At 49.2% G+C, this 24,070-nt stretch overlaps 1 protein-coding gene across 3 annotated transcripts in view; it reads left to right on the plus strand.

The window, feature by feature from the left end:
• EMC9 (ER membrane protein complex subunit 9) overlaps positions 1-24,070 on the plus strand; it is an 83,117-nt gene that overhangs the window by 14,385 nt on the left and 44,662 nt on the right. For 2 of the 3 annotated variants that reach the window (XM_069634002.1, XM_069634004.1), the window contains exons 2-3: positions 21,130-21,347; positions 21,649-21,725. In XM_069634002.1, coding sequence (XP_069490103.1) covers positions 21,144-21,347; positions 21,649-21,725 — 281 coding nt within the window. In that variant the 5' untranslated portion in view covers positions 21,130-21,143. Of the gene's footprint in view, positions 1-20,124; positions 20,214-21,129; positions 21,348-21,648; positions 21,726-24,070 lie in introns of those variants that run through there. The other variant, XM_069634005.1, reaches the window with a different exon arrangement.

Here is a 24,070-nt window from a genome sequence, read left to right on the forward strand (position 1 = left end):
GCAAAGAGCGTAGGTGTCAGACGTAGGGAAGAACCCTTTGCAGGCTGGACACCTGCTGAAGCCCAAGGACGTCGACATGTGCCTGGGAGGAGCGTGGTGCCAGAGGATATAGTACCTGAATAAAGACAAAAGACTAAAGACAGTATCCAGGGAAGAGCGTGTGGAATTACAAGGCCGAAGCCAAACCCAGGCGCGCTGGTAAAAGCAGTCGCTCCTGTCAACGTGGAAAAGAGGACTGGGGAGTGGCGCCGGTTGGCGGAGCCACGGCGGTGCCCCCGCACGCCTCTTAATATAAAGGGGAAGATTTTTTCTGGTGAAAAAGTTTCCTTCTCCCGTCCCTAGTGAGGGACGCCCATGCAGTATGGAGGAAAGGGGACGGGACGTAAGAGTATAACAAGACCCATAATACTCCCCCAAAAAAGGGCCAAACAAGCATATGCTGAATGACATGAGGAATGGTGGCACGTTTAGTGACAGTTTAGCTACTAGAATGAATTATTATTAATGACTTGGCTGCAGAGAATGCAGCATCCATTCACATCCTCGGAAAGCCCACTCTACTGCTGATTACGTGAATGGCCACATTCTCAGTGTACCTGCAGGTACGCAAAACCAGTTGGTAGTACTAAAAAAGCAACAAAATAAAATATAAAAACAATGCTTAAAAGAAGATTTCTTTTGGCAGGCATTGGTAAAGATTAGAGGGGTCACTTTCAGAGGGATGCCATAACTGAAGCAAAATAATACCTTAACATCTCAGTAGCCCACTTTGAAAACTCCCATTCAGACAACCCAAACACAAATCTACATAGTCTGAACCGTCCCCATTCAGCACGGTCTGTACACTATTCTAGAGCTTCATTTATAACACCATTCAACGCCCCCTCCTCCATCCACCTCATTTCATAGTCCCATCAAAACACTGTGCACAGGACCAAAAGCCCCGAAATACAACTTCAGAATCCCCAAATCAAAGGGGCGTGGCTTGGAGCGCTGGCCATGCAGACGATTCTCTGACAGTTCAGTGCGGGCTCCGAGCCGTAACATCTATATGGGACCAAACCCATGGCATCGAGCTACGAATTGCACTAATAGGCGGCGGAACGCATAAAGAATAACCCCCTGGAGTTGCAGGGGAAACCGGCGCACCCACGGTCAACAGAAGCCACAAAGGAAGATCGAACCCTCTCCCAACGGTCGGCCCACAACATGGCGGCCACCTGAAAATGCCTGCGATGAGGCCTGTTAGGAAAGATTTCATAATTGTAGGTAATTTTCCTTCCATGTGGCAACCCCTAAACTTTTTGCTGTTGTTTTCACCTTGTTCTTGACTTTGCCAGAGAAGTGCAGCCTTCTGCCGCACTCCTCTGGGCTTTCGCTCCTTTCTTACGGGGAAACTGACATGCCCTTAAGACAGTCAGTACCGGGGAACGCTGTTTCCCGTAGTTTCTTTTATCATGTTGCGGCTTTAGTGCAACATGACACAAGAGGGCACTGTAAGCTAAGTTACAGCTCTCTTGGGTCTCTAGCCTTCTACAGGCCCTAGATACTCTTTTAGGATGGTATTTTGATCGGTGCAAGTCATTCAGGGACTGGAATGGTGGCAGCGATCGTTTTGTTTATTTTGAGCTCCTGTTGGCGTTCTGAGCACGTTTTTCGCGCTGAACCCAAAATGGTGGCCTGGCTCCCAAAATGGCCAGACCACGAGGCTCCTTTGTCCTGTCCACTGACCGTCTTGCTCCCTTCACCTTCCCCAGGTCGGGCGACCCGGGGCCTTCCTTATTTGGGCATGTACTTTCCCGCGAAACGTGGTTGCTTTCGCGGGCTTCTACATGTCTTTTGTGTGCCTCCAGGGTGTGGGCTGGGATGTCTGGTCCCAATACACATCCTGGGTGCCAGAGAGTCTAGGGTGGTGTGAATGCCTGGGACCACCGTGGTCCGTGATTGGTCCACGTATGGTATGTGTGTTGATGAGCGGATCTCCCATTGGCTCCCCTCCGTTTTGGCGCGAAGGGAACCGTGGATAAGAGGGGGCTGGAAACACCACTACCATGTCGATCTCCTGAGTTCTCACGAACGAAGGAATACAGGAGCCAAGTATCCTGCAACCACGAGGCTGGACCGAGGAATCGCTGGTGACCCGCTGAAGGAATCCTCCTTTGCACTGCTGTCGTCCTGTGAAACCCTTTCCTCCTTGGATCGAACCAGAAGGCCTGTACTGGTGCTTCGACCTTTGGAATAGCAGGAACAGCTATTCCCGGCGACTTCATCATCTCCTGCCAAGTAAGCCTTCGGAAGTGTCTCTGGGCCATCCAGTTGACTGACCAGCTTACAAGGGAGTCCTGCTCTGTAACCGCCGCCAGGTTGTGTTGTATTTCGAGTCCTTGTCACTCTCCCACGCTTCGTACACTTGGCGTTCCCAAGTCTGAAGGGAGGAGTGTACATTTGGGTCGAATACACACGGCCACTCCGTTGTCCTGCTGCGGCAACAAACTGTGCTGGTTTCGTCGATTGGGACGTCTTTTTGCTCTACACGACTACGAGGCGTTCCCTGCTCTTCGGAACCTGCCAGCTGCTGAAACTAACGTGGAGAATCCGGGGTCTGCTTGCTTCGGGGACCGGTGAGTAGTTTAGCTAGGATCTGGTCGCCCTCCTGCAGTATCCCATTGCTTTTCCCTGCTGTGTAAAAACAGCACCCTTTTGCCGTACTCGCGCTCTGCTTCTGCTCGCTGTGGAGGCTGCGCTTGAGTTGCGGAACCTGTTCTCCTTCTGCTGTGCACTAACCCGAACTGCCTGACTTCCTCCGAAGAGCTTCCCCTTTTGCCCGTTGGCACCGGCGTGGCAGGTACTTTGAGCACAAGGCTCCACTCTTCGCAGGGCTCGGACTTCCATCTAGTTAGGTGCCTCTGAAGGCGAACTGAGTCTAAAGCGTTATCGCACTGCCTGTTTTCCTTTCCTTTCAGGTGGACTACATATTTCGTGCTTTAAACGCTTGCGACTGTGTATTTGTATATATATTGTGTTGATATGGTATGTGTTGGTTTAATATTGTGATATTGTGATTTTCTCGCTACGGTCATTGTTTTAAAGGCCTTAAAATAAATGTGTATCTATTTTTGATATAACAACTGTTTGGAGTAGTTTGTAAGCGCTCTTGCTTTGTGTGCTCATTGCGGGCTTTCAGTCACCCTCACCCCTCTTGAGACCTAGTCTTGACCGCCGCGATCGCTACCTTGATTGGTCTGGCTTGTCCAGAGGTTACCCTGTTCCAAGTAATTAGGTTGGCCTTCTGAACTTCTGCGCCACCAGGACAGAGTTCAGAAATCCGTCTTAACAAATTGGTGTACAGCGGTGGGATACGACTGAAGGTATCCAGTGTTGCGCTCGAACTAAGGCATTTCAGGTTATTCCAACCAGTACACGTAGTGAATTGTTGTAGTATAACTTTAAAAAGGCCATAGTCCTATCAAACAGTATGGAAACAAATACCTTGTTAACTTTAAATGCTTCCAAATCAGAAACATTGAAGAAGATGTGTGCGGAGAGAGGTGTTTCCTCTCAAGGCACTAAATTGGAAATGATCCAAAGAATCGTGGCGTGGCAAGAAGCGCAGCTTGACGCTATAACTTCGGAGGACAATGCAGAAGGTGGTGGGGCTGCTTGCTTCGGTGACCGGTGAGTAGTTTAGCTAGGATCTGGTCGCCCTCCTGCAGTATCCCATTGCTTTTCCCTGCTGTGTAAAAACAGCACCCTTTTGCCGTACTCGCGCTCTGCTTCTGCTCGCTGTGGAGGCTGCGCTTGAGTTGCGGAACCTGTTCTCCTTCTGCTGTGCACTAACCCGAACTGCCTGACTTCCTCCGAAGAGCTTCCCCTTTTGCCCGTTGGCACCGGCGTGGCAGGTACTTTGAGCACAAGGCTCCACTCTTCGCAGGGCTCGGACTTCCATCTAGTTAGGTGCCTCTGAAGGCGAACTGAGTCTAAAGCGTTATCGCACTGCCTGTTTTCCTTTCCTTTCAGGTGGACTACATATTTCGTGCTTTAAACGCTTGCGACTGTGTATTTGTATATATATTGTGTTGATATGGTATGTGTTGGTTTAATATTGTGATATTGTGATTTTCTCGCTACGGTCATTGTTTTAAAGGCCTTAAAATAAATGTGTATCTATTTTTGATATAACAACTGTTTGGAGTAGTTTGTAAGCGCTCTTGCTTTGTGTGCTCATTGCGGGCTTTCAGTCACCCTCACCCCTCTTGAGACCTAGTCTTGACCGCCGCGATCGCTACCTTGATTGGTCTGGCTTGTCCAGAGGTTACCCTGTTCCAAGTAATTAGGTTGGCCTTCTGAACTTCTGCGCCACCAGGACAGAGTTCAGAAATCCGTCTTAACAAATTGGTGTACAGCGGTGGGATACGACTGAAGGTATCCAGTGTTGCGCTCGAACTAAGGCATTTCAGGTTATTCCAACCAGTACACGTAGTGAATTGTTGTAGTATAACTTTAAAAAGGCCATAGTCCTATCAAACAGTATGGAAACAAATACCTTGTTAACTTTAAATGCTTCCAAATCAGAAACATTGAAGAAGATGTGTGCGGAGAGAGGTGTTTCCTCTCAAGGCACTAAATTGGAAATGATCCAAAGAATCGTGGCGTGGCAAGAAGCGCAGCTTGACGCTATAACTTCTGAGGACAGTGCAGAAGGTGGTGGGGCTGCTCTCACTGGTGGAACCGACGGTTCTGCCGCTGCACTGATCCATCGCGACCACGAGGACAGGGAGGACGAGATGTCTAATGTTTCCTCTGCCAGTGTTGATGGGGATGCTATGCTTGAATTCAAGAAGCAAGAGCTGCGGTTTAGGCAGCAGGAGCTTGAATTCAGCATAGCAAAACTAAAAATCGAACAGGCAGAAAAACAAAAAGACAGGGATCACCAGTTGGAACTGGCCAAGCTTCAGGTTGCAAATGGGTCCAAGGGTCCTGGACATGGGTCTGGGGCTTCCTCTCATCCACGGTTTCCGAAAGATCTGCTCAGTGTGTATGAAGAAAGGAATGACATTATGGACTGACTGAATGCGTTTGAGTATGCATGCGAGGTTCAAGAAGTTGACAATGCTGATAAGATTGCGTGGTTGCTCAGTAGACTGCCCCATTCTGGCTGTAGTGCCATTATGGAAATGTCGAAGGCTGAGCGAGCTGATTTCGCAATGTTAAAGCAAACTCTCATTTTAAAGTTTGGGAAGACTCCGGCCCAATATTTAAAGCGTTTTCGAGAGTATAAGAAAAAGGAAGGTGGTACTTGGGTATCTTATGTCGCTGAATCTTTGAAAAACTTAACTGGCTGGGTTGAAGGTTATAAGGTTTCTACCTTCGAAGGCATGATAAATCTTGTCATGCTGGAACATATTTTTGCTTCTTCTTCCCCGGAGCTTAAGCAGCATCTGGCCGATTCGAAGGAGATAGATCCTAAGAAGCTGGCCATTGCAGCAGACTTATGGGTGTCACATCGAGTGTCCCATAAGGACAAAACTCATCCTGGTAAGCAGGAGGAAGGGAAAAAGTCCAAAGATATGGAGGGTGTGGAATCTGCTAAATCTTCTTCCCATAAGGGCCACAAAAAGAAAAACAAGGGTAAGACACAAGAGAGCTCACAGGGTAGTGGAGGTCCGCCTCCGAAACAGAACTCTGGTTACAATAAGCCTCCCTACGTAAACAGACCCACTCGGGCTTGTTTTTCTTGTGGAGCAACTGACCATGTGAAGGGGGATCCCCGGTGTAAGGTTAGACCTTTGGGGGTCCACTCCGCTAATCTGGCCTTCTCCTCCTACGAGGAAGAAGAGATTACAGGAGCATCCTTCTCCTCAGACTCATTTCCCAGCGGGATAGAGGCTGAGGTAGTTTTAGTGTCCCTGGGTTCCTGGGAGCCTAAAGTCGCAGAGGCTTATGCTAGGATTCCGGATAATACCAAGCACTACTTTAAAGACAGTGTGCTGATCAATGGAGTGGATACTCCAGCTCTTAGGGATAGTGGGTGCAGTCGCACTGTAGTGGATTCTACCTTGGTAGACTCAGAGGAAGTTGCCAGAGCTACTCTGATGCCCACTAAGTTGGCTGACGGCCCCCTCCGTATGTTTCCAGTAATACCTGTAAATCTTACTTTAAATGGTACAGCAGTCAGGATTCCAGTGAGCATTCAGAGAAACGTCCCGGGAAAGGTCTTGTTAGGTAATGATCTCAGAGCTTTAGGGCTCGTAGGAGACACTGCCGAAAGGCCCTACACACGGTCTCAAGCACGGGCAGCATTGGCCAAGTCCAATACGCCGCCCCAGCCGAAGGGGAAACCCAAGGCGAAAGGAGTCTACAAGTCAAAACGAGGGAAAGAGAATATTCCCCCGAGCTCGCCTACCACTGCGGTGGAGGAAGTTGGTCAATCGCCCGGGCCTGACGAGGAGGTGGCGATGCCTGAAGTATTCGACCCCAACGATCATCCTGAACTAAAAGACTTGTTAGTTGAAGGAGGTCCTGATAGGGACGACTTCAGTAAAGGCCAACGTGAGTGCCCATCTCTGGAAGGCCTAAGGAGACAGGCCTGCTCCCAGCTTGAGGGTGAACCTCCTGGGAAGCGTAGGATTTATTGGGAAGGTGGACTCCTGTATAGCGAGCCCACAGAGTCTACAGAAGGAGACCATAGGAGGTTGGTGGTTCCCCTTGCTGTTAGGCCCTTCCTCCTGCAGTTGGCGCATGAAGTTCCCCTTGCTGGTCACTTTGGTATGAAGAGGACCAAGCAAAGGTTATCCATGCACTTCTACTGGCCCAAGATGGGGGTGCAAGTAGAAAGTCACTGCAGGAGTTGTGCCTCCTGCCAGTTGTCTGGTAAGGTTGGCGCGACAATCCAAGCTCCGTTGGTACCGCTCCCAGTTGTGGGGGTACCATTTGAAAGGGTAGGGATCGACATCGTTGGTCCCCTTGACCCGCAAACATCCTCGGGCAATAGGTTTATCCTGGTGCTGGTCGACCATGCTACCAGGTATCCTGAGGCCATCCCATTGAAGACTGTAACTGCCAAGTCAGTTGCAAAAGCGTTACTCGGCATATTTACTAGGGTTGGCTTCCCTAAAGAAGTTGTGTCAGATCGTGGCAGCAACTTTATGTCGAAGTATATGCAGGCTATGTGGAAAGAATGTGGGGTCACCTACAAGTTCTCTTCTGCATACCACCCCCAGACCAATGGTCTGGTGGAACGTTTCAACAGAACGTTAAAGAGCATGATTGGGGCTCTGGAGGAACCCCAGAGAAGAAAATGGGATCTTCTTTTACCATGCTTACTGTTTGCCTACCGAGAGGTACCACAGGAGGGTGTTGGCTTCAGCCCCTTCGAACTTCTGTTCGGTCATCCCGTACGGGGACCCTTAGCCATCGTCAAAGAGGGATGGGAGATGCCCACTCCCCCTGTTACTACCAACGTAGTTGATTATGTGCTAGGGCTCAGAAAACGGATGGTACTTCTGATGGGCCTGGCTAGTGATAAATTGAAGGCAGGGCAAGCGCTGGTGAAACATTGGTACGACCAGAAAGCTTCCCTCATCAACTTTACACCTGGTCAGCAAGTCCTGATCATGAATCCAATAAGGCCTCGAGCTTTACAGGACAAATGGTCAGGCCCCTACACAGTGGTGGAACCCCTGGGTGAGGTGAACTATTTAGTGGATCTTGGAAGGCCTGGACAGGCTCCAAAAGTGTTTCACGTGAATAGGCTGAAGGCTTTCGTCCCAAGAGTCGAAATCGCAGCACTGCTACTGGCTTCAGATGTTGAGGAAGAGGAGTCTGAACCTCTCCCCGACCTGTTCCACAGCGGTCCTTCAGATAGCTCCATTGAGGGTGTCCGAGTGGCCCCTCACCTGACTTCTGATCAACAGGCTGAGGTGAAAAGTTTGCTTAGGCAGTTTTCCCCCCTGTTCTCACAGTCGCCTGGTTTGACACCTTGGTGCAAACATAACATTGACACAGGAGACAGTGTACCTACCAAAAGTAGGGGATACAGGATGTCAGACAAAGTACGGTCTTATATTAAGACCGAGGTCAACAAGATGTTAGACCTTGGGGTGATTGAACCCTCTAGTAGTCCTTGGTCCAGTCCAGTGGTGTTGGTTCCAAAAGCAGGCACTTCTGAATTGAGGTTCTGCGTGGATTACAGGGCTCTGAATGCTGTCACCAAGACAGATGCACACCCCTTGCCTCGAACAGATGAGCTGGTGGATACTTTGGGTGCCTCCAAGTACCTCAGCACGTTTGACCTCACTGCTGGCTATTGGCAAATAGCTTTAGCAGAACATGCCAAGGAGAAGACAGCATTTTCTACTCCAGACGGCCTTTACCAATTCCGGGTAATGCCGTTCGGGTTGAAGAATGCACCTGCCACTTTCCAGAGGCTTGTGAATCATGTGTTGAATGGGTTGCACGAATTCTGTCTTGCATATCTGGACGATATAGCAGTTTTCAGTGCCACCTTGGAAGACCATGTGAAACACCTCGGGATTGTGCTCCAGGCTCTTCAGAAAGCCCACTTGACCATAAAGGCTAGTAAATACCAGATTGGACAAGGCTCAGTGGTTTACCTTGGACATGAAGTAGGTGGAGGGAGGATACAGCCTCTACCCAGTAAAGTACAAGCAGTACAAGACTGGCCTACCCCCACTACGCAAACCCAAGTGAGAGCCTTCTTAGGACTCACGGGGTATTACCGCAATTTTGTGGCAGACTATGGCACCATAGCTGCTCCTCTGACTGCCCTCACAACTCCGAAGAAACCCAAGAAGGTAACTTGGACCGACGAGTGTGAGAAGGCCTTCAATGGCTTAAAAGACTCCTTGTGCCAGGCCCCTGTCCTTAGGGCCCCGGATTATCAAAGACCTTTTATCGTGCAGACGGACGCCTCTGACACTGGGATAGGAGCTGTACTATCACAAGTAGATGAGAAGGGTAAGGAACACCCTATCGGTTTTATTAGTCGCCAGCTTAAGGACAGAGAGCTCAGATGGTCCACGGTAGAGAAAGAATGTTTCTCTGTTGTGTGGGCCCTAAGGAAGCTGAGGCCCTACCTCTATGGGACCCACTTCACTGTGCAGACTGACCATAAGCCGTTAAAGTGGCTAATGAACATGAAGGGGGAGAATCCAAAGTTGCTTAGGTGGTCCATAAGTCTACAAGGCTTCGACTTCACTATTGAGCATAGGCCAGGTGTCCAACATAGCAATGCTGATGGGTTGTCCAGAATGTTTAACCGACCTGAACAAGAGACTCATCCAGGGGTGGATTAGTTCCCCCTGTCCATAGTCTGGGAGGGGCGAGTGTTAGGAAAGATTTCATAATTGTAGGTAATTTTCCTTCCATGTGGCAACCCCTAAACTTTTTGCTGTTGTTTTCACCTTGTTCTTGACTTTGCCAGAGAAGTGCAGCCTTCTGCCGCACTCCTCTGGGCTTTTGCTCCTTTCTTACGGGGAAACTGACATGCCCTTAAGACAGTCAGTACCGGGGAACGCTGTTTCCCGTAGTTTCTTTTATCATGTTGCGGCTTTAGTGCAACATGACACAAGAGGGCACTGTAAGCTAAGTTACAGCTCTCTTGGGTCTCTAGCCTTCTACAGGCCCTAGATACTCTTTTAGGATGGTATTTTGATCGGTGCAAGTCATTCAGGCACTGGAATGGTGGCAGCGATCGTTTTGTTTATTTTGAGCTCCTTTTGGCGTTCTGAGCACGTTTTTCGCGCTGAACCCAAAATGGTGGCCTGGCTCCCAAAATGGCCAGACCACGAGGCTCCTTTGTCCTGTCCACTGACCGTCTTGCTCCCTTCACCTTCCCCAGGTCGGGCGACCCGGGGCCTTCCTTATTTGGGCATGTACTTTCCCGCGAAACGTGGTTGCTTTCGCGGGCTTCTACATGTCTTTTGTGTGCCTCCAGGGTGTGGGCTGGGATGTCTGGTCCCAATACACATCCTGGGTGCCAGAGAGTCTAGGGTGGTGTGAATGCCTGGGACCACCGTGGTCCGTGATTGGTCCACGTATGGTATGTGTGTTGATGAGCGGATCTCCCATTGGCTCCCCTCCGTTTTGGCGCGAAGGGAACCGTGGATAAGAGGGGGCTGGAAACACCACTACCATGTCGATCTCCTGAGTTCTCACGAACGAAGGAATACAGGAGCCAAGTATCCTGCAACCACGAGGCTGGACCGAGGAATCGCTGGTGACCCGCTGAAGGAATCCTCCTTTGCACTGCTGTCGTCCTGTGAAACCCTTTCCTCCTTGGATCGAACCAGAAGGCCTGTACTGGTGCTTCGACCTTTGGAATAGCAGGAACAGCTATTCCCGGCGACTTCATCATCTCCTGCCAAGTAAGCCTTCGGAAGTGTCTCTGGGCCATCCAGTTGACTGACCAGCTTACAAGGGAGTCCTGCTCTGTAACCGCCGCCAGGTTGTGTTGTATTTCGAGTCCTTGTCACTCTCCCACGCTTCGTACACTTGGCGTTCCCAAGTCTGAAGGGAGGAGTGTACATTTGGGTCGAATACACATGGCCACTCCGTTGTCCTGCTGCGGCAACAAACTGTGCTGGTTTCGTCGATTGGGACGTCTTTTTGCTCTACACGACTACGAGGCGTTCCCTGCTCTTCTGAACCTGCCAGCTGCTGAAACTAACGTGGAGAAGCCGGGGTCTGCTTGCTTCGGGGACCGGTGAGTAGTTTAGCTAGGATCTGGTCGCCCTCCTGCAGTATCCCATTGCTTTTCCCTGCTGTGTAAAAACGGCACCCTTTTGCCGTACTCGCGCTCTGCTTCTGCTCGCTGTGGAGGCCGCGCTTGAGTTGCGGAACCTGTTCTCCTTCTGCTGTGCACTAACCCGAACTGCCTGACTTCCTCCGAAGAGCTTCCCCTTTTGCCCGTTGGCACCGGCGTGGCAGGTACTTTGAGCACAAGGCTCCACTCTTCGCAGGGCTCGGACTTCCATCTAGTTAGGTGCCTCTGAAGGCGAACTGAGTCTAAAGCGTTATCGCACTGCCTGTTTTCCTTTCCTTTCAGGTGGACTACATATTTCGTGCTTTAAACGCTTGCGACTGTGTATTTGTATATATATTGTGTTGATATGGTATGTGTTGGTTTAATATTGTGATATTGTGATTTTCTCGCTACGGTCATTGTTTTAAAGGCCTTAAAATAAATGTGTATCTATTTTTGATATAACAACTGTTTGGAGTAGTTTGTAAGCGCTCTTGCTTTGTGTGCTCATTGCGGGCTTTCAGTCACCCTCACCCCTCTTGAGACCTAGTCTTGACCGCCGCGATCGCTACCTTGATTGGTCTGGCTTGTCCAGAGGTTACCCTGTTCCAAGTAATTAGGTTGGCCTTCTGAACTTCTGCGCCACCAGGACAGAGTTCAGAAATCCGTCTTAACAAGGCCTGCGCCACCTTAGATGCTGACAGCGATGAGGGGATCATCCCACTGAGCTGGGGACCAGAGCTAATCTATCCTGCCCCCACCGCTAGACCCTTGCACCGAGAGGTCATCTGCAAGCTAAACGCAGAAATAAGACGCCTCGGTGCATCCAGAGGCTGCTGGAATACGGCGTGGGTCCCAATGGGTGAAGACAGCCCTGGAGGGCTGAGAAACCTGCCCATAGCATAGGACCACCGACGCAGCACCAGTGACACTTCAGGAGCCGGCGGGGGACGCACATAGCTGCTCGCGGCATCCCTCGCCCACAGAAGACAGGAGAGGATCGGAAAGCAGCTGCCCCTTCAGCGCCAAGCCCCAGAGATTCTTGACGGACTGAGGAATAGACATGGCAAGGAAGAGGAGGCAGCCACCGGCAAGGACGAAGAGTCAGCCACCGAAGGGATACCAGTGCGAGAGGCACAGTGAAGTAAGTCCACCCTCCACCCCCAGCGCACAGCAGGCTCGCGAGATCTCTTCTAAACCCCACCCGCCACAGAGACATCTTAAGCAGTACCATCAGCAGATAGAAGGAGACGGCAGGGGGGAGGAGAGGCAAACCTAACCCCAGCATAGCACTGAGCCCTCCCTCCCCCCACCCATCACCAGGGGCCATCTATACTTTAATGAAGGCACCAAACCCCCAAAGCACAACAGGCACCACTGGCCTCTAAACATTAAGAAAGGCACTTTGAGCCTCTAACCACCAAAGCAGGCATCAGAGCCACAGTGACACCAGACACCACTGGACACCGGACGCCACCAGACACCAGTGGCTGTCCAGCAGAGGCACTAAAAATACCAAAGGCCACTAAACATTACAGAAGATGGCCGAGCCACTCAGCACTAAAGTAGGTGTCAGTACCAGCATGCCATAGTGCACCCTTCCTTGGTGGTACCAACAGCATAGAGACCTACAGATCACCAGGTAGCAGCAGGTGCCCTTCCCCTGCCAAAAACCATGCGGACACCTCGCAGGGATGGTAGAAAGGTAACAAAATAAACATCTTACAGCAGCAGCACTCACATCGGCCCAAACCCTCAACCAAAGACATCCCCACCCAGGATGGCCAAACAACCCAAGCCCCAGAAGGCAAAGACATTGCCACTATTCTGCAGCAAGACAGGAACAAGAAAGCAGACCCCGGGAGAGCTATAGCCTACTCGCCGGATAGGTCTATGGGTCACCAGGCCACCAAGGAAGACATACAATCCCTTCTGGCAGATATAAAAGCAGAATTCAGGAACTGCATGACGGAAATATCATCTAAGGTGGAGAACCTCGACAACCGCATGGGGGAGGTGGAACAAAGGGTTAGCGAAATGAAGGAGCAGACCCTAAACCACGCAGCCCAACTGGCGGAGCTCCAGATGAAAGTGCAAGCCCTGGAAGTTAACAGCAAAGACATGGCACTTAAGCAAAAAGATATGGAAGACATGGCCCCAAGGAACAACATCCGCATCCGAGGGATCCCAACAACATTTACGGACCAAGCCCTACAAACATACGTGGGGGACCTCTTCCAAACACTCCTCCCAGACTGCGACAAATCTCTGTTATTAGATCGGACTCACAGGCTATGCGACCGCAGGTGGTCCCCGGCAAACACGCCCCCAAATGTAATCACCTGGGTCCATTTATTTTCAACTAAGCAGAATATCATGGCCGCCAGTCGCACACAGGGAGACCTAACCTACCAGGGGTCTCAGATCCAAATATACCAACACCTGGCAAGAGCTATAATACAAAAAACGGAAGACACTAAAACCCCTAACAGCATTCCTCCAAAACCAGAGGATAAAATACTGCTGGCTCTTCCTGGCAACACTCAGCTTCACCTTTGAAGGCCAGCTATGTCTAATCACTTCTTTGGAAGAAGCCAAAGGCATACTGGCGGGAGGCCCCTCTACTCCGTATGAGGATCTAACAAATCCATCACCCTCAGAAAGCTTCAGAGAAGACCCCATAGCCCAACGAAACTTCTGGGCTAGAGTGGCGCGCCGGGGGAATACAAAATACTCACCCTTCAAGTCATGAACATCCTCATCGAACTCTCCCACAAAGCCCTGCAACCCCGGACCTCAACGGAACCATTCGTAGCTTCCGAACACTAAAACAGAATAGCTCAGAGCCAGCGCAGCTCGCCCTGGCCCTAAGAGTGTACACTCTCTCCGGCTCAATGCCCAGCAGGCCCAACAGTATGTTAGTTTTCACTCAAAGTTATATTCTTGGAAATGTTACACGTTCACAAACAGTTGAAACCCTGGTTGCAACGGACAGACAGAATAACTACCGGTTTAAACAGTAATGGAATCCCCCCCAATGGAATCCCCCTAATCCCCAAGACCCCCCAGGAGTTTCATTGGGCTTTGGGGTCTTCTCTGAAGCCTCCTGAGGGTGATGGATTTGTTAGATCCTCGTCTGGGGTAGAGGGGCCTCCCGTCAGTATGCCTTTGGATTCTTCCAAAGAATTCTTCTGTTTCTATCTTTACCCTCTATGCCTTCTTCTTCCTATCTTCACCATCTATGCCTCGTACTCCCACTGTTTCTGTCTTCATCATCTGTGCCTCCTTCTTCCTGTCTTTGTTGTCTTCATCATCTGTGCCTCCTTCTTCCTCTGTCTTTCTGTCTTCACCATATATGCCTCCTTCTCCCACCCTGTCCGTCTTCACCATCTATGCCTCCTTCTTCCTGTCTTCACCATCTATGCCTCCTCCTACTCCTTCGGTCTTCATCATCCGTGCCTCCTTCCTGTCTTTCTGTCTTCAACATATATGCTTCCTTCTCCCACTCTGTCCATCTTCACCATCTATGCCTCCTTCTCCTACTCTTTCTATCTTCATCATCTGTGCCTCCCCCTTCCTGTCTTTCTGTCTTCACAATCTATGCCTCCTTCTCCCACTCTTTCTGCCTTCACCGTCTATGCCTCCATCCTGCCTTTCTGTCTTCACCACCTATGCCTTCTTCTTTCTATCTTTCTGTATTCGCCAACCATGCCTCCTTCTCTCACTCTTTGTATTCATCTGTGCCTCCTTCTTCCCGTCTTTCTGTCTTCACCATCTAGGCCTCCTTCTCCCACTCTTTGTATTCACCATCTGTGCCTCCTTTATCCTGTCTTTCTGTCTTCACCACCTGTGCCACCTTCTTCCTGTCTTTCTGTCTTCATCATGCAATTGCTTGATTTGACTCTAGACACTTGGACTCTTGTGCCTCACCTTCTTAACCCGTACGCATGGTAACCTTGTTTCATCTGATCTCTGGATACATTGGGGGTCATTCCGAGATTGGTGGTAGCCATGGCGCTATTTGCGCCATGACTGCCTCCAATAACGTGACAGAGTCTGGTGTGGTGCAATGGGGACTCACCGGTCTAGTCCGACCCTGGTGGGACCGGTAAGTCCCCATTGCACCAACCATTCCCCATTCCCATTTGAGCCCCCATACGGCTCAATGGGAATGGGGAGGGCGCAAATAACGGGCTCGCGAATGGCAAGCCCGTTATTTGCGCCCTGATCCCTTAGCGGGACCCGTAAATGACGTGTGGTCCGACCAAGCGTCCCTTACGGTTCCCACTAAGGGACCTCGGAATTGGACAGTAGGGGATTACCGGCACCGGTCTCCTTACGGGTACCTGGTATCCCCTACCGCCCACCTCGGAATGACCCCCACTGACTCTTGTGCTTCACCTTCCCAACTCGTACGCATGGTGGCCCAGTTTTCATGATGTGATCATCAACCATCTCGAATCCTTGCTTACATTTCCTTTCTGCAACATTTGTGTTTTACTGACCCCTGCAACTGTATTCCCTCTCCTCTCTGCTCTCCCCTTTCACTGGGGGTCACTACGACTTTGGAGGCAGCCATGGTGCAAATGCCTCCAAAGTCGTGTCTGGGTTCTCAGAATGGGGACTTACCGGGTCATTCCAACCTTGGAAGACCCGGTACGTCCCTATTCTGAAAACCATTCCCCATTCCCATTCGAGCCCCCATAGGGCTCAATGGGTATGGGGAAGGAGCTAATAACGGGCACGCAAATAGCGGGCCCGTTATTAGCTCCCTGGTCCTATGCGACTCCCGCTAAGGGACCTCGGAATGCGGCGGTAAGGGGTTAACAGCACCGGCATCCTTACCGGTGCTGTTAACCCCTTACTGCCGGCCTCGTAATGAGGCCCACTGTCTTTTATTCTCCGCTCCCTCCCCCACTCCCTTCTCATCTTTTCTAGGCACTTACTCTAGCAGAATTGTCCTTGGACCTAGTATGATAGCAACAATTGTCTGTCTGCTCCCCCTCCCCTTACCTGTCCCCCCCCCCCGTGGAGCACTATCTGAAATGTTGTCAGGCCTAGTACGATAGTTGCTTGTTTTGTTCCTCTCCCCCCTTCTCTCCCCTTCCCCCTCCCCTCTTGTAATCTCCGGCTCTGCCAGAAAAGGCCTAGTACGGTAGTCGCCTGTCTGTTTCCTTTTCCCTTCCACCCCCTTCCTTATATGTGTTTTAGCTCTTACAATATCTGAAATGTCACCAGGCCGAGTACGATAATTAATTTCACATTCTTGTTGTTCATGGCCATATAAGAATGTCATTGTATTTTTCCCTTCTTCCCTCCCTTGCCTTGAAGCGCTTTGAAACACATTGTGTATAGGCGCTACATAAATAAACTATCATATCATATCACACCGGTAGATGAGGCAGACCCATCGGGGGACATCCCGACCCATCAAAAGCTTTTCTTCATAACCCTCAAGACCAGAGGCCTAAACACCCCCAGCAAAGGAAAGTCAATTTTGTGCAGGCTCAGAGACTTGTCAGGCTCAGTGATCTTCCTCCAGGAGACCCACCTGGTCCCAGCCGACTTCCACCGCCTAAGGAGTAGAGCGTTACCTGGCGTCCAGTGGCTCCAAAAGAGGGGGTACAGCGATCTTATTTGCCAGAGGAGTCCTGTTTACAGAATTGGAGGTTCTCGAAAGCCCAGAAGGGTGTTATATCGCGGTGAAGTGCTGGCTGTTTGGACAGCTCTACACCCTAGTCTCAATATACACCCCAAACGGGAAGCATGAAGACTTCTACCAAGAGTTAGAAACAGATCTTCAGCCATTCCTGGAAGGCCACATAATAATGGGAGGAGACTTCAACGGAGACCCAAACTCATTGACAGATAAATCTCATCAACAGGCACCAAAAGACTTCAAAATGGCTCTGGCCTTCTTGCGTCACTTTTTTCAAACCTGCAAAGTGGTAGACACCTGGAGAGTCCTAAACACATATACCAAAGACTTCTCCTTCTTTTCACACGTGCACCGCACCTCCTCGCATATCATCCTAATGCTTGCTAGCCTCCAGCTGCTCTCCTTCACAGAGGAGACAATAATAGGGGTAAAAGTACTCTCCGGCCATGCCCCGATAATCCTAACTTCCAGGGTGTACGACCAGGACCTGCTGACAAGACCTCAATGGGCCCTCTACGGTCCGTTACTAAACGACCTGGCATTGCGAGATGCAATAACTACAGCTATCCGCAATTATTTTGTAGAATACCGCATTGAGGACACGACAATCGCCAAAACGTAGGACGCAATGAAGGTCATAAGGGGAGAGCTAATAGCCCACACAACGGCTTACCGAAAGCGATGCGCAAAACTAAGAGAAGCCCTGGAGAACGATATAGCAGCAACGGAGGTAAAACACCGAAAAGGCTGGTCACCCAAGGCAGGCCGAGCTCTACGTCTCGCCCGTAACAAACTTGAAGTGCACTATGCAGAAGACACAGCTCAAACACTCAGCAGAACCAAGAAATGTTACTATGCTAACGGCAACAAAGCCAACAAATTCTTAGTCAGGAAACTGGCGAAAGCCCGTTACTGCCACTATATTACTGGCCTGAAGGACCTGGAAGGGGTAACCCAATATGCAGAAAACACCAAACTACAGATAGCTGTGGCACACCTACAGAGCACCATGATGGCCTCCCAAAGGTCAGGGGACCAGCAAAAACAATATGTCACGGAAGCCGCCCTTCCCTACCTTTCGGAAACAAATAGGCAGGCCTTAGACCTGCCACACTCAACCGAGGAAGCAGACACAGTAATCAAAGCTTTGAAACCCAGAGCCCCGGGTCAAGGCGGTTTCTTGCCCAGGTTCTATAAACTCTTCAAAGCCTCCCTGCTAAACCCGCTAACGGATCTCTTTAATTCATTCAGAGAAACTGAGACAATAACTCTGTCAATGCAAGAGTCGACCACCATACTATTACTGAAACCAGGGAAGGATCCGAGAGACTGCGCTTCCTACAGACCCACATCGCTACTGAACATAGACGCAAACATATACTCCAAGGTTCTGGCCAACAGACTGGCAAAAACCCTCCCGGACCTAATTGACACAGACCAAACGGGGTTCATTTTGGGAAAAAGCACTGGGGATAACATTCGGCAATCAATCAATCTAATCGAAGTGAGGTCAACGACGAACAGCGAGATGGCGCTACTATCCCTGGATGCACCAAAGCCTTCGACAAAATAGATTGGTCATTCGTCCTGGAGGCATTCCGCTTTGGCCCTCTCTTTTGAAAAATGATACCAGCCAACTACAAATCCCCAAAAACATCTTTGAAAATGAACCAGAAGCGCTCTACCCCAATTCCACTCTCATGCAGGACAAGACAAGGATGTCCCCTCTCCCAGCTTATTTTCGCCCTAATAATGGAACCCTTCGCCCAAAGAATTCGCAACAATCCGCCATGAGAGGAGCCAACATTGAAGGCGAACAATACAAGGTATCCCTATAGGCACACGACGTAATGCTCTCTCTCTCTCTGATAGTATCTCTTCCCAACCGGAATCCACGGAATCCCTGGCCGAACTGGACTGTGTTGAACAGGTGGCAGGCTTATCCATCAATTATCCTAAATCAGGGGCCCTAACGATAGGGATGGTTGAGGATACAACCGCGTTGTGTTTCTGCCTGCTGTGGCTTTCACTTTGGGTCTCCGGTGCTCCCCTGGGGTCTCCGGTGCTCCAGTGCCTGTGGGCTGACCCTGAGGCGCGCAGCTGGGAACTTAGTGCAGGGAGGCATCTGGCTTGTTCTATGATCACCCATTTCGGGTTGTGTGAGTGAGGGCTGACCACGCCACTGTATTTGCGAGTTGCACCGCCACATAGTAATAGCGCAGGTTTGGCACTCCCATCCCACCCCATTTAGCTGTCCCTGTCATTACTGCCGAGCCGGAGGAGCCTGAGAAACTTGGAAAGAAAAACCGCAGCGTTTTCCAACACAATAACGTTGTATTTATGTTTTTGGTCGCTTAAAAAGCGACCGCAAACATAAATACGTTTTTAAAGCTGCGGTTTTATTTCTAAGTTTCCTGGGCTCCTCCAGCCTGGAAAACTTAGAAAAAAAAACCCAGCTAGTGCTTATTTTTTTTTTTTTTAAATAAATAGCACTTACCGAGATTTAGCTGCAGCTTTCCTGCTCTGGCCTCCGTCCTCCGCGTACAGCACTAATGAAGGGAAAGCCACCCAGCGGTAGCTTTTGGTTACTACAGCTGGCTGGCTTTTCCTTCATTAGTGCCGCAAAAGCAAAAGCCAGCACAGGAGGGCATCCATTTCACAAAATGGATGCGCCCATGTGCTTGCTTTTGCGAATTTTGAGCTTGAATAGCTCAAAATTTTACATAGGAAGTTTTAAAAAAGAGAATGCTAGTAATTTTTCTTTATGTTGCCTATGTATTTTTTAAATAAAAATGTTTACTAGACCATGCCTTTAAGTTACTCTATTGATGGTACTACTCCCGGAGCGCCTGTATCTCTTTAAGAGCTCAGGCAGGGAACCAAGAGTGCTGAAGACAATGTGGGGTGCAGTGTACATACCTCCACATGTGGTGAGAATGCTCAATAGCTGGAAGATTCTGGGAAGAGGTACTCCAGACCATTGAAGCAATCACACATCGCGAGATTACCAATGGACCAGAGGTAATTCTGCTGGGGGCTCCTCTGGCAGACTGCTACCCAATGAAAGGACTAACCACGAGACTGGTAACTCATCTCCTACTGGTGGCGAAAACCACCATAGCCCGGAAATGGAAGTTGCAGGAGGGGCCTCTATTAGCGATGGGGTGGGTAAAAGTCTGGTCACAGCTGCAAGAGAAGGAGACCTGCATCGCTTCACAGACTGTTGGCCCCCTGTGTTGGAATACGACCATGAATACCCAGCACTCACCTTTAAACCGAAGCTGGCGGAGCTCACCCTACATTCCTAGAGGAAGGGAGAACCGCACCACAGACTGATCAAAGTGTCATTAATGGGAAAGGGTTGGGGAGCAGTAATCATGATACAACCTTAACATTGTCTTTTTACAAGTTTGTGTAATTACTCTGTTAAAACCGACCTTAAATAAAGTTGTTAAAAAGAATCCCCAAATCCACCTGGAAAAATCAAGGGACACAGCCACGTTTCCTTCAATCACTGAGAAACGCCCGTGTTAGCATGTAATAATTTCTCTTGTTCGACGGTTACTCCAGAGTCCACCAGCCTCCCCGCTCTTTAAATGATCACGAGGTAGTGTAGTGACGTGATTAGACACGAGTGCATTGCGTGCAACGTAACGTGTACATTACGTGATGGGGACGCTTTGCTAGGTCCGTTTCTCTAATATGTGTTCCTCAGTAGGTTCACATTCTTGGGGTGGCAGGACGTTTTCTGTTCTCCCGTTGGGGCGGATTTTTACTACCTTATTCTGCAGGGTGGGGTCCAGCAATGATTTACGGATTTAGGAATTAAAGCCCCTCATACTTAAACGCATGTTGAATTAAAACGGTCTAAATAAAAATGTTTGTTGACGTTATTCTACAGTATAGCAGAACACAATATTAAGATGGTACACTGCAGAACTTGTGAACATAGAGCTTTGTTCTGGGACACGCGTTGCAGTAAATGCATCCACGTTTAGTGTGGCTATAGGCGGTCCTGAAGTGTGACTGTATACCCGAGTACGGTATGGGCATTGCAGAACATGGTTAAGTTGTGAGACTGTAAAAATGCATGTAGCTGGTTTGCTGGCTTCAAGGTGAGCATGTAGTGGCTGCCTATGGCCAACCTGCGTCTAAGCCCTCCTTTTTCTTGCTTCACACGCCCCGATGCAGTGTATTGGAAGATCCTGACACCCATCCCGGTCAGACCTTTGTGGATTATGGCTTTACATCTACATGCAATGTGGCCAAGGATCATTAGCAGCGTGGTTGTAGTTCCTTTCACAGTTTAGCTATAGCCTCCTGATAGTTGTGGCATCACACACCATTGTGCAGTCTGGTCATATATCCAATGCAATCATGTGACCACAGACATTTTTAGTGACCATCGTAGACCCTTCCTTTTTACACCCATATTCCCGTGGACCCTTGCTCAAATGCACTGTTGATGTATATCTTCGTTCTTTGTTCTAGACTGTTTTGGCATTAGATGCTTGTTAATTCTTCCAATAAACCCTCATGCAAAGTAGTTTTGTACCATCAGGCAATGTGGCTATAGAACTTCACTAAGTGTTGCAATAGACACATGCGCAGTGTGGCCATAGACGTCAATGGATATTACATGTGCACCGTGTGGTTCAAACGATGCAGCCAGATCTCGCCTCTTATCTGGTCTCTTCTTTTTTTGTAGGAGTCTCTAGGAAAATGAGTGAGCTTGAGATCTCTACACAGGCGTACATGAAGATGTGCCTCCACGCTGCCCGCTATCCACATGGAGCAGTGAATGGAGTGCTGCTAGCCCGCCGGCCTCAGGGTGGGCGTGCCGAGTGCCTGTGCATAACTGACTGCGTGCCACTTTTTCACAACCACCTCTCATTGTCCCTAGCGCTTGAAGTGGCACTGAACCAGGTGAGCTGGGATGTTCATGTTACCTTTGTCCACAAAGGATCTAAGCTGGGTTAGGGTTGGGTCTATGTAGTACCATCTCCCTGCATTGCACGTATCTGTGTATTTTCCCCTGATCATTGTAGCCCTGCTCTTTGCCAGACCACCTCTGATGGTATAAGGTGCCACCCTCGTGTACCATGCTCTCTCACAAATCTTCAATTTTTTGTAAATCGTTTAATTGTTCTTTGTGTCTGCCGGTTGCACTCCCATTGTTACATATCCCTCACACTCTCAGCTACTGACATTCGTTTTCCTCTTATAGATCGATCTGTGGAGTCTGAAGCATGATCTTATCCTGGCTGGCTACTATCAGGCCAACTCGAACCTGGATGATAAAAAGTAAGGCCCTCTGAGCCTCAACATCAAGTGTAGCATGTTGTGCATGCGCCAGCGTGTAATCTGTCCCTGTTGTCCCTGCTAATAGAATTCCAGTATGTATCTCCTCCACACTTGAGGTCAGTTCTAACCTGTGTCTTTATCATGTTCTTTAACCTTCTCATGGGGTCACCGTGCTCGCTCTGGCATTCCACTTGTTCAGCAGCTCCTTTCCACCCCACGCCTGTCCTGTACATAACCCACAAAAAAACACACCTGCCAGATCTCTTGCTTGGATTTAGGCCTGTATTCTAGAATATTGACTCTAAATCTGTATTCATAAAAAATGCGTTGTCTCCATTTAATAAAGCGTAAAGCACAATGTTCACCCTATGATATCTTCTCACAAAGAAAAAATTGAACCATGAAACGGACCGGAAAGAGTGGAGTCCTGTATTTTTAAAAATTGCATCAGATCTTTAGGCATCCATTCTTAGAAATTGCTGACTTCACTAAGCCTGTATTCTTAATAAATGTTAATTGTCACTAGGACTGTCCTTCAAATTGCATTTGCCCTTTAACCCTGTAGGCTGCTGCTGGTTATTTTAAACTGCTACCTGTATCTCTAGCTACATATTCCCTATCTTCTTTAGGAACTAATCCAGTACACCCTTTAGCTGTCAGTACTCTCTTTAACTGTATCAAGCCTTGGGCCACAGACTCCCCCTGGCATACATATCACCCAGAATCCCACCATGACCCTTAGCCAATCTCAAACATTCTGTTTCGTCATTCATATCCCTGCCAGTACCAGCACTAAAAGAAGTAAAAGACAGTTTAAATAGCAATTTCTACAGGAAAGCCAAAACACCATTGGCACTGATAGCTAGTGTGCGACCAATGCTAAAGAATAAAAAGTGATATCCTCCTCTGCACCTGGCAAATGAATGAATGGCCAGTGGCTCCGAAAATCATATTCGCCACACAAGACCATACACCTATCAATATCAGTGTGACAAAGTCCCCTAGCTGACTTGGGGGCATAGGGGGCATGTAGTGGGTGACCATGGGACCACGCTGCTACCCAGAGCTAATGGATGATGGGGAAGGGGTTTAAAGGGAGCCCAGATCTAGTGGATGATGGGGAAGGGGTTTAAAGGGAGGACCCCCTGGTCATCCTCCCTTAGTTCCTGTCAAGGGGTAGGGAACGGCCACATGCAGCATCCCTCCTTAGTGCCCATTTGAGAGGCCTTTAGTCAAACCTGAACATTCTACCCAAACCCCTTCCCCCAACATTCATCAACAATACAAAACAACCAACAAATTAGACACTTGGTAGAAAATGTCATTATCCCTTTACGGGGGACAGTCTATATTTGTGGAAGCCAGAACAGGCAATTAGTAAACCCCTTCCCCCGCCCCACCCCCATTCCCAACAGAAAGTATTTTGGGTCGTTTTAAATTTGAGGACATTTCAAACACCATTAATTTAAGAGAACTAAATTCCACCTGCAAGAGAGAGCCTGGAGCAAGAGGGTCAATTTTCCCTGACATGATTATCAAATGCCCAGTTAGACGCCATAGAAACCCCCCATAATCATATAGTACTTGCTCAGCCTACTCAGACATCGGAGGTACTTCACCCTTTTCCATTGCCACCTGCCAGGCGAACCTGCTCAGACATCAGAATTTCTTATCGTGCTCGCACTGTGTTAAGACGGATTTCTGAACTCTGTCCTGGAGGCGCAGAGGTTCAGAAGGCCAACCTAGTTACTTGGAACAGAGTAACCTCTGGACAAGCCAGACCAATCAGGGTAGCAATCATGGCGGTCAAGACTAGGTCTCAAGAGGGGTGAGGGTGACTGAAAGCCCGCAATGAGCACACAAAGCAAGGACACTTACAAATTACTCCAAACAGGTGTTATATTAAAAATATATACACATTTATTCCAAGGCCTTTGCAACAATGACCGTAGCGAGAAATCACAATAAAACTCTAGTAAACCAACACATACTAAACCAATACAATATATATACAAATACAAACAAGTCTAAAGAGTTAGATGCACAAAATGTGTAGTGCACCTAGAAGGGGAGGAAAACAGGCAGTGCAAAATAATGATTAGACCCAGTCCGCCTTCAGAGGAACCTAACTAAAAGGAAGTCCAAGCCCTACGAAGAGTGGAGCCTTGTGCTCAAAAGTACCTGTACATGCTGGTGCCAACGGGCAGAAAGGGGGGTCTCTTTGAGGGAATCAGGCAGCTCAGTTCGGTGCACAAAAGAAGATGAACAGAGTTCCGCGACTCAAGCACAGCCTCCACTGTGAGCAGAAGCAGAGCGTGAGTACGGAAAGGCGTGCTGTTTGACAC

The sequence above is a fragment of the Ambystoma mexicanum genome, chromosome 13, assembly GCF_040938575.1.
Source record: "Ambystoma mexicanum isolate Mex_15411 chromosome 13, UKY_AmexF1_1, whole genome shotgun sequence".
Taxonomy (NCBI): Eukaryota; Metazoa; Chordata; class Amphibia; order Caudata; family Ambystomatidae; genus Ambystoma; species Ambystoma mexicanum.